Source organism: Sinocyclocheilus rhinocerous, unplaced genomic scaffold, assembly GCF_001515625.1.
Source record: "Sinocyclocheilus rhinocerous isolate Xijiao unplaced genomic scaffold, SAMN03320098_v1.1 scaffold3864, whole genome shotgun sequence".
Classification (NCBI taxonomy): Eukaryota; Metazoa; Chordata; class Actinopteri; order Cypriniformes; family Cyprinidae; genus Sinocyclocheilus; species Sinocyclocheilus rhinocerous.
Window position 1 is genome coordinate 141,824 of NW_015656594.1, and position 11,573 is coordinate 153,396.

The 11,573-nt window shown below is 35.7% G+C and overlaps 1 protein-coding gene across 1 annotated transcript in view; it reads left to right on the top strand.

The window, feature by feature from the left end:
* LOC107720322 (thrombospondin type-1 domain-containing protein 7B-like) overlaps window positions 1-11,573 on the top strand; it is a 131,353-nt gene that overhangs the window by 45,410 nt on the left and 74,370 nt on the right. Inside the window, exons 7-8 of the mRNA XM_016528001.1 lie at window positions 6,229-6,420; window positions 9,142-9,370. Of these exons, the coding sequence (XP_016383487.1) occupies window positions 6,229-6,420; window positions 9,142-9,370 (421 nt within the window). The remainder of the gene's footprint in view (window positions 1-6,228; window positions 6,421-9,141; window positions 9,371-11,573) is intronic.

An 11,573-nucleotide genomic window follows, 5' to 3' on the forward strand; every position in this document is an offset into this window, starting at 1 on the left:
AGATTAACAGAAATAACTGGGAAGTATCTAAAAGTGAAAGATTTATTTTTTAAATGTCTCATTTAATTTTTTTATATATATTTCATTTATATGTACATATTTAATTTAATATATATTTAATTTATGAAATCTGCTTAAAAAACTGGTCTTCTACATCTATTAGGATGACTTCAAATAGGACTAAGGGTTACACTTTACTTGAAGGGGTGTGCATAAGACTGACATGACACCTTCATAATCATGACATGACACATGTCATGAATATAAAGGTTTTTTATGCATGTTTATGACAACTGTCATTAAGTGTCATTCGCTCAGTTATGTAATTTTTAATGCAAAGATGACATTGTTTGAGATGTCTTTGTTATGGGCTATGGTTAGGGCTAAGGGTAGGGGTAGGGTTAGGTTAGGGTTAGGTCAAATAATGTCATATTTGCATTAAAAATGACATAACTGAGCGAATGACACTTAATGACAGTTGTCATAAACATGCATAAAACCTCCTTCATATTCATGACATGTGTCATGTCATGATTATGAAGGTGTCATGTCAGTCTTATGCACACCCCTTCAAGTAAAGTGTTACCGGACTAAGCACTGACCTTGAAATTTAGGAAATTGTAGGTTGTTCTGTAATTTTGACCTCCACCTGGATCTCCTGGTGGCACAGCATAGGTCATAAACCCCTAGGTCGCAAGCCAAATCAGATTACACTTCAAATAAATTTTGCCCAAAGATGGTTTCTGTCATTTTAGGTAGTTCTTATCATGCTGGTGTACAGTATGTTCAAGTGTTAATTTTTCAAATAAGTTAAACCTCATTACCGGGGCTTCACCTCACTATCCAAATGACGTCATTGGTGCAAGATGACAGCGGCCATTTCTGGGACATTTTGGCTTCATTTTTCTGCAGTGGAAGGAAATGTGTGTGTGTGTGTGTGTGTGTGTATATAGGTGTACATATGTGTCACCTCAATATTTATTCATGAATTTTCCTCCTTGGCCCTCATCACATTCAAGTGTTGAGAAAAACTGACATGTGAAACTTTTCATTTCAGCCATAGGTTGTTGTTTGTATTTTAATGACAGCTGTCCTCTGTCTCCCTGACCTTTGTGCTGTGACTTTACTCAAAAGAAGGTTGTGTGAGGTGACACGTTCCACCAGTCTGATGTCTTCCATGGTTATTTTTTTATTTCCATTCTCTAAAGGTCATAGTTGTGATATCGCTAAGGGTAACATTTAATCTTCAGTCTGTTCTAGGGTGATGATCACATTTGACATTTCTTTGCTGCATGTCTGAACATTATTTTCTCTTTTTGTATTTGTTTACATCATTGATTTGCATTACACTGTCATGTACTCCATTCCTTTATGAGTATCATTAGCTGTTGCAGATATCAATATTAATATAATGTAACAGATAGGATTGCCCCATACTGAGGTCTGACAGGTGGGTTTCCCATTCATTGCCATTCTATCTCCATGATTCTCTCTGGTATGCTGCACTGCATAAGCAGCCGCTGTTTGTACACACCTCTGTTGATAATGAGGATTCAATGTTTACATGGACCCTTCAACATTAATATTTATGCTTTCTTGATGTGTCAGTGAATACTAAGTGGTAAATACTGAGTGGCTGAGCTGGAACAGAAAAGAAAATTGTTCATTTTTAACAGCGTAGTCAGATCTTGTCACTTAATTCAAACGGCATAGAAATGTAATGCACTAAATCCCTTCGCAAATTAATTTAATCTTTAAAGGTAAGGTCATTTCTTTGATATTAACATACATTCTGCTTAATGTGCAAAGACAACAGTAAAATAAAACACTGTGATGATTTCAACTTTTTTGTTTATCTGAGCAGTGCAACTTCTGGCTTAACCAGTCAATGTTTGTTTTTGATTGTTAAATTGTTTTCGTTGCAGTTGTACATGTTGAGAGTTGAGAGTGGATTGTGGGTAAAGGCTGTGCAGTAGGGAACATTTCTATATATTAGGATCCAGCAATAATTAGAACCACAGCAAAGACACAGAGGAACTTCAAATTCCAACGTTCACATTGCAGCTATCAGGCTAACACACTGTAATGAAAAGAAAACTACTGCTCAACAATTCCTGTGTATTAGATACATCTCTGCCGCAAGTTTTTTTTTTTTTTTTTCCATTTTTAACAGAAGAAATACTCTTATTAAGTGGTGGGGACAAAATTGGCCATGACAAAAAGTGGTTGTGGTTTTTATCTGTTTTTTAAAGGTAAGATTTCATTCAGTGAGAATAGGTATGCAAATTATATTGGTAGTTTTTAAAACAACCCGCACAGACTGGCTCATTTGTCTGAAATTGCTCTGAGCCGTGTTATGCTGCTCTGATTGTTAAAGTTTCATTCCAGTTGCCAATTAGAGAATGTCTAATCTAAGCTAAAATTAATTGTACTCATCTTCTATTGTGTGGACAGCTTTAGCCATGCCTCTGTTAGTGCCGCTAATTTACAAATTACATTTCAACCTCGCTTTTGTTAGAGTTTGAAAGTTTTACAATTTTATTATTATTATTATTATTACTCGATTCAGAATTTTAGTAATTAATTTCAGCTCTCTCAGACTGTAAAAATAATTTACTGCAATCCCCTATGAGCTGTTAAATGAACAAGTTTGTCCTTGACTCTGAAAAATGAATGATGAATCAGCCTAACTTTCATCCATATGGAGGAGGTGTTGACTGAGAACTGATCTGTGAACAGGTCTTGTGTTACTCTTGTTATCAGTTCCAGTTATGACATTGTCTCAGCTCTGTTCATAATTTAATGCTGGATTAAATTAAAGTTGTTGTTTTTTTCTTTTTCCCACAAACTAGTTTTGTGTCTGTGCTTGCAGGGGAATCTAGGGTTACTCTCTTGATCTCTCTCCCTCCTACTCTTTCATTTTTGAATAGAGGGTTTTGTACTTTGTGAACAGCGTTGCATGAAATGGTGCACAGATTAAGGGGCGCTCACAAGCAGCACTATTTTATTTATTTATTCTTCTCTCCTTTTAAATGCAAGTGAGCCAAAGAGATTTCAGCCAGGAAGATGTGGCTCTTTCAGTGCTTTTTGCTCTCTGTGTGGGCTGTTAAGGTTAATTTCCCCAATCTGCATGCACATTTTCATCCAGCTCTCCTGGGGCAAAGTGTTCCTTTCAAACTTTCACAATTATTTTTGATATATTGTATTACAGAGGGGAAGTGGATTGATTTAGGGAGGTGGGAAGCTGAAATCATTTGATGCCTGCGATATGACCCATAAGTCAGAGCTGTTATTTGGAGCTCTGGCATTATTCTTTCTGCAATTTAACATATTATAGTTAGGTGTTCAAATTGCCAAGCAGCTGTTATGGTATTACAGTTTGTGCATAATTCAGAAGAGGAGAATAACAGCCCTGTGCAGTTGGTTAAAATGAAAACATTCGATGCTTAGTTTTTATTTCTGACTCTTGAACTGTCATTTTTTTGCTACGAGAATACTTTTTGTACGCAAAGAAAACAAAAATAACGACTTTATTCAACAATTTGTCTCCTCCGTGTCACCCTGGTGCCATTTTGGAGAGTATCCACTGGACGTAAACAGCTTATGCTATTCTGTGTCAGCTGCGCCACACGGATACCTTTTCTATGTTGTTTATGCTTTGATTTGAATGAAAACAACGTATCCACGTGATGCAACTGACACAGAATAGCATACGCTGTTTACGAATTGAGAGACGAATTGTTGAATAAAGACGTTGTTTTTGTTTTCTTTGAGTACAAAACGTATTCTCGTAGCTTCGTAAAATTACGGTTGAACCCCTGACGTCACATGGATTATTTTACCGATCTCCTTGCTACATTTCTGGACCTTGATCGTGGTAATTACATTGCTGTCTAGGGGAGGGTCAGAGAGCTGTTAGAATTCATCAAAAATATCTTAATTTGTATTCCGAAGATGAACGGAGGTCTTACGGGTTTAGAACAACATGAGGGTGAGTAATTAATGACAGAATTTTCATTTTTGGGTGAACTAACCCTTAAAGCAATACAACTGTTTCTTGGGCACCAAATCAGCATATTAGAACAATTTCTGAAAGATCATGTGACAATTCAACTGTGCCATCACAGGAATAAATCACATTTTAAAATATATTCAAATATACTGGTTTTATTGTATTTTTGATCAAATAAATGCAAACTTGGTGAGAATAAGAGACTTTTCAAAAACTTTTAAAAATCTTAGCGACCCCAAACTTTTGAAAGGTAGTTTATATAATGCTTATATCATGTGTCACAATTTAATGCAGGTAGTCTGACTTTCTTTTGTTGATATTTCTCTGCATTGCAGGAGCCAGTAGAAATGCTAATGCACTTGTTTTAGGTGGTCAATAAATCTCCTTAATATCTTGGATCCCTGATGTCAGTGTCAAGAATAGACTAAATACATCTTTTCATGATGTCGAGATCTCGGTGTGAATGAATGGAGGTTTCTGGTTCTGTCTGCAGTTTAAATTGCGCTCAGGGGTCCTCCACCTCTTGCGCACAACACTTATCCTCAAACTCATTGACGTCCGGGTCACTTGGCCACCAATTTGATTGCCAAGAACATGCCTACAGCCCCTCCTCGCCAGCCCCTTTGCTTTGATGACTCAAGAAGCCTGGTGCTAAAAGTTTGAGGCGAAGGTCTGGAGACTCGCCTTGGGGAATATCCATCTATGCCTCATTGGATCAAGAACATCACCCATCTCACGTTAGCCTCTTTACATGGATGCAGTTACAGCAAGGGGAAAAATAAATCGATAACAAATCTGTCCCTGGGTTGTTATTGCTTAACTGTGTGTTTGAAAGTGAATGACAGGGTTCAACAGAAATAATAATGCCTCGTCATGAGTGCTGACGTTCTTCACTCATTCAATATTTAAACTTTTCCGGAAATTGATCCGTTGGGTGTGCGCCTGTTTGTTGGGGATGTTTTTTAGGGTTTAATCATTATAGGAGAGTTTTGTGTAATCCTAGAGAAGTGAATGGAAGGATTAATGTCTCTCTGTCATGCATGAAATGAGAGTTTCCCCCTCACCAACCTCAGCAGACAGCAGCTCTCTTTCTCTTCTGTCTTTTGATAGCTCACTGGCATCCAATAAATTAAATGGCCTTTGGTTCATCCTCTCAAATACCGTTTCCTGTTCAAATCCTCCTTCCTGTAGGCGAAAGGAAACAAATTCTTCCCATCTTATCGAGCAGTCATTAGTAAAATCAGTGGCAGCACACAAAGCAAATATTTCCGTTGGTTAATTTGTTTGAAGATTGAAGAGCAGATCCTTTTTTATAGAGAAATTGATGGCTTTATCGCTACAATGTGATATGCAGCTGTAGCTTTGACAGGCTTGTCTTAAGTCTTTGGAGTGTCTTCAGAATATTAGAGGAATTGGTTGTGTTCATCATATTGAAATCTAAATTGCCCCCTCTATTTTCTTGTTTCCCATTTCAGTGATTGAACACAAAAAGGCTGATGAATCACAATTGTTGATCTCTTATTTGGAGATAAAAACCACTTTGTCTTCATCTAAGTTGCATTGAAAAGATGAAAGCGCTGAATATGAGCACATTTATAATGGGGGCCTCACAATAATCATGATTTACTCTTGTAACGCTGAGTTATGTGGCTATTTCATTGAATGGCTTATTCCACCTCAATGCAAAAGTGCATTGAATTTCTGTCTTGTAAAGGTACCATTGGTTTGTGAGTTTTTCAAGGCCAATGGCAATATCTACAGAACATTCAGGCCACAGAAAGTGTGTGTGTGTGTGTGTGTGTGTGTGTGTGTTCAGCTATGTTTTTATTATTGTATAATATTATTCATGTATACACTAATGTACAAAAATTGAGGTTGGCAAGCTTTTTTTAAATGTTCTTTAAAAATGTTTTTATGATTACTAATGCTGTATTTGATAAAAAAAAATATTGTTAAATATTATTACAATTTAGAATAACTGGTTTGTATTTTAATAGATTTTAAAATGTAAAATCTATACACATGTTGTATATTACAATATACTGTATATTGTAATAGTAAATGTTGATAATGGCCAGTATAACTCTTTTTTTCGTTCTTTCAGTAAAGAAATAGGCAAATGTACTTGCTTTGAAGCAACAACAATAACCTCTTCTATCTATGAACACCGAGTAAAGATGGTGACATTACAACTCGTGTCATGCTCCACTGAACAGGGCAGCTTGTTCCTGAGGAGCTCTGTGAAGATGAGCCGCCCCCTAAAGAGGTGTCCTGCGTGATGGCGTGTTCAGGTGACTGTGTGCTCAGCTCATGGTCTGATTGGTCCTCCTGCTCCCACAGCTGCTCCAGTAAAAACTCAGAGGGCAGACAAAGCCACACACGGACCATATTAGGCTTGCCAGGAGAAGGTCAGTTGACTTTCATCTTCCACAGAAATTGGATAATGATGTTTTTACAAATGTCTGACCAATTCATTTTTAATTAAAGCGTGTGACATGGTGCTGATACAGCTTGCAGTCTGACCTGCATGTGTCACTTCCTAACCTCTTTCATTCCCACCGTGTTCCAGACTCTCTGCACCTTCCTATCTATTACAATAAAAATATTTATAAAATGAGAAAACAAACAAACAGATAATTTAATGCTGTGATATTGATTTGACAAGGGACAAAGTTTTCATTTATTATCATCTGAGGGTGACACCATTAATCGGTTTGTTTTTGTGAGTGGAGGAGCAATTTTGCATTCTTTGTTTCAGAGGATCAGTGATAAAAATGTGTTCACAGGGTTTCATTTTTCTGTCTGCCTACATACAGCTGTGGGCTTTTCCAATCATGCACAGTCCTTCTGGAATGACAGAAAGAGCTGTGTAATTAAGACTTAAATATACCTTAGTCTGAAGACTGCTTCTGCCCACTTCATGCATCTAGAAAATGGAAATAAAGCCCCAGCCTCTACACACCATCTACCGAGTGTCATTAATCAGACAAGCCCTTATTAATATTCAGCCAGTCTGCGTTACACTCATAATGAGTCCCTGTGTTATGGAGAAAGGCTGAATGTCAATACAATGTCATTAGCTTCAAGGGCAGATGGTGTAGGAATTACTTTTAATTATAAAAAGTGCAGAAGTAATTTTGAAGGCTGATCCCAGAGAACTTGTCACAGGTGTTCCTGCATCACGTGTGGAATACATATTCAGTTTCCTGATTCAGGTGTAGTATGTTGAGTTGATTTCAAGTACGAGGAAGTTTTGATTAGGACATTAAAACTCTGGCTGATAGAGATGAGCTGATATTTATTTTGATTTTATGGTTGATGGCAGATTCTACACTGTTGTGTGGTTAAATGATATAAAGGGATAGAAATGTTGTCGTCATGCACTTTCCAAACTTGTACGACTTTTCTTCTGCAGAATACACAAAGCCAAATAGTTTTGGTGATGACTTGCATCCAAAAATAAAAAAATAAATAAAAAAATCTTATAATATCAACTTTTATGCTCCACAAAAGAAAGTCATACAGGTTTGTAACAACTTGAGGGTGAGTAAATGATGACAGAATTTTCTCAGACTGTTCTTCATTGTTTGGACACAGAGGTAAACTCAAGCTATTGTTTGAGCTGTTGTTGCTGTGTTGGGGAAGTTAAACAATAGCAATATTCTGCTAAAATATTAGTATATATTTTGACTGTTAAAATACTACATTCATTCTTTATATACACCATCGAGGGTGATTTATTTTTCCCCAAAAAAACTGCAAACACCAGTGTTATTTTAGTATTGTTTATGTAATATTAAAGATTTTTTAAATATCATTTTGAATTGGCTTTTTCATTTTCATTTTAGTTTAAATTACATTTTTTGTTATTTTTATGTGCTTTTTTAAATAAATAAATTGGAGTCATTTTTAAATAGTTTTAATTTATTTTTATTTTAATTTTAGTTTTACTTCTGTGTTAGTACCGTATTGGCCCGAATATAAGACGACCCTGATTATAAGACGACCCCCCCTTTTTCCAGATGTACCTTTTGGAAAAAGGCTTTTTAAAAAACAAATCTTGTTTTTTCTCAGTAAAACACATTTTGTCTTCAATTATTTTCATATTGCATATTTTTCCTATTTTAATTTTTGTTTTGAAAGTATGGTAAAAACTGGTAAAATGTACCAACAATCACATTTAAAAAATATCGTCTTATATTCGGGACTTAAACTTTTTTCAGTTATTTTTAGTTTATTTTCGCCTCGTGGTACCATCACAGAGAGGCTCAAAATCACTTTCCAGAACATTCTCATTCACCATTCCTGGCTGGTGGAATGATCTTCCCACCCCTATCCGGAATGCTGAATCCCTAACAATTTTCAAGCGACAGCTGAAAACTCATCTCTTTCGACGCTACTTTACTTCATCCTAAAAAAAAAAATATTTCTCTTTATTTATTCCTTCACGTTCTAGCTTGCACTTATTTGAACAATGCCTGAAACTTGGTATTACAAGCACTTCCTGTGACTGTTTACCTATTTAAGAAGAATCGCTTGTATTCCCCAATTGTAAGTCACTTTGGATAAAAGCGTCGGCAAAATGACTAAATGTAAATGTATTTCAGTTACAACATTTCAAATTATCTTTTCAAATTATATAATTTTTCATCTTGTATTTAATTTAATTTAATTTATTTTTATTTCAATTAAGAATTTAAATTTTCTTTAATGATAACAACACTGTGACATTGGCTCTTTTAGCATTGCGTTGAACAACCAGACAGCAACATTAACTCAACCAATGGCTTGAGTTTGAGGCAACCAAACTTTGTTTGACTGACCAAAGAGATAAATATTATTATTATTATTATTATTATTATTGTTGTTGTTGTTTAATTTCATTTGATGCTGCTAGTGGTTCAGAAATTACATCATGAACAGTTTTTAAATTCTTTTTAAGCATTTCTTGTACCACATAACAAAGCTCAGCCTATTTCTCCTTTCGACATGCCTTCACATGTCCCAGTAGATTTCTGTTTCATGCCTCTTGTGCTCATGTAGCTCGTTAACATTTTATGGAGCATTAAAGCAAACTTAAGAGAGGCTTTTCCATCTGCAATGCAGTTAATGATCTTTCCCATTCTCAGCTAAGGCATGTCCAGCTGCTACTGCTCTGGAGGAGTGGAGAACTTGTAATGATCATCCATGCATCACGTTCTACTGGGAAGCTTCGCCATGGGGACCATGCATTGAGGACTCCTCCATGAATCTAAATGGCACCGGCTACTGGAACGGAACGGCCACCTGTGCAGTCGGTGTGCAGATTCGTAAAGTGGTCTGCATGAAAATGGGCGTCGGGCCAGTTATTCCCAAAAGGTGACTTATTTTTATGTATGAAATTTTTAATCTGTGGATTTGTGTATTTCCACACACCACATTGAAAGTGTTCACAGTGGCATTTTGTGGAGGTTAGATCATTAAAGCACATAGATTTTCCACCACTGCTCATAGCAGTTGAAATTGTGTATTTTACTAGTCTTTGGTGATCACTGCTTTTAATTTGAAATAACATAAACCACTTACTGTAGCTGTCAGATACAGGCAACAAGGATTTGTTCAAACAGGCAGCAAAATCAGAATAAATTTTTTATTTTTTTGGCAAATTCAAATTAAATCTCTTTAGTTGTTTGTAGTCTGAACAGCAAAAATATTAATTGAAAACCTGTCCTTTTGTGATTTTAAATCAGATTTAAATCAGATTTTGGAAACTTCATTCAGTACAGTAAGATCATATCGAACATAATTTCGTTTTTTCATCATTTGGGATTAGGTGTGACTAACATCATATACAATTTAGTCGCAGATGTGGGCACTATTGCACTTTATCTCATTTACATGAATGTAGCACTCGCTATGTATGAATGATCAAATAAGGGAATAGTTTTGGACACGGTGTATGTATGAATGAGCAAAATGTGGTGATGCCTTTAATGCTTATGCTTTTTTTGGTCAATATAAAAACATGACAACAGCTTAACAAGCACCTTGTCAAATACATTCAGTTTCCTCATCAAATATGTGCTGGCATAAAAGTTTTGCAGTGTTCCTGAATCCAGCCTATTTCCTTTATTGGATCATCCATTTTTATAGCTTTATCTTTAAAACATTGTCAGCATTTTGTCTTCCAGATATATATATATATTCAAATACAAGAGGCATAATATCACACACACAAATTTGGTCAATAATGTACTTCTCACATGGAAATATTTCCGTCTGCTAGCTTTTGTGAATATATGTACATTTTGCTTGATCATAGCACTAAATTAAGGCAGATATTATTAGATGCTGCTTCTCTGGGATGCGTCTTTGAACAGCAAAACTGGGAATTAGTGTTTCACATATTCTTGCTACACAATCACGCAATCCTGAAATCCCACTTTGATAGTTTTCCATTCAAATGCCTTCGATCGAGCAGCAGAAGCTGAGATTCAGAAATATTGGTGGGGCTTGCTGCAGCTTGTGGTACTTTTACACAGCATGAATGAAATATACAGTAAAAACTGAAAACGGTTCTCAAGAGTTTCGCATTTCCCTGACCTTTTCTCAGGAGAAGATTGCTGGTTTACTTGTGCTGAAACCATGTCTTGTATAATGAGTCTGTCAATATTCTCAGTCTTATGATGTAAGTGACTCTGAATGCAGGCTCGACTGATTTTTCTGTATGAGAGGAGTGGAGGTTCGTGTTGCCCCAGGTCTTTCCTTCATAAATGTTTCCTGTGGGAGTGTTGTAATGGCGCTTTGGGTAAGATAAATGTTCTATTGCATTGCATGGAGAAGATATTGTGTTGCGCATCAGGAAAAAGGACTCATAAATAATGCAGCCGTTTATCCATTTCTTTCTTTTATATTAATGACAGCAACATAAAAGTGAGTTTATGAGCTGGCGTATTTCATTGGCCTGGTAATAGGTTTTGGCTTGACCTCAGTTGTGAGAGGGGGACTGTCTTGAAAAAATAAAAAAATAAAATAAAAAATAGCATTTTCCCCAAATTCGATAGCAGCATAATTAAGATCTACTTTTTGCAGCGCACCTATGATGTCAACAGTACATAGATTTTTGAAGAGACCAAGTATATGTTTATCTTATTTTATTTTTATTTATTTATTTATTTTTATTGCATGCATGCATTTAAGAACCATTAAGATCTGGAATTTTTAAACTTATATGTGACCCTGGACCACAAAACCAGTCATAAGGGTCAGTTTTTTTTTTTATTTGATTTATACATCATCTGAAAGCTTCATTTAAATAAGGGTTAAATAACCCTTTTAAATAAGGGTTGTTAGGATAGGACAACATTTGGCCGAGATACAACTATTTGAAAATCTGGAGTCTGAGGGTGCAAAAAAATCTAAATATTGAGAAAATCGCCTTTAAAGTTGTCCAAATGAAGTTCTTAGCAATGCATATTACTAATCAAAAATTAAGTTTTAATATATTTACGGTAGGACATTTACAAAATATCTTCATGGAACATGATATTTACTTAATACCCTAATGATTTTTGGCATAAAA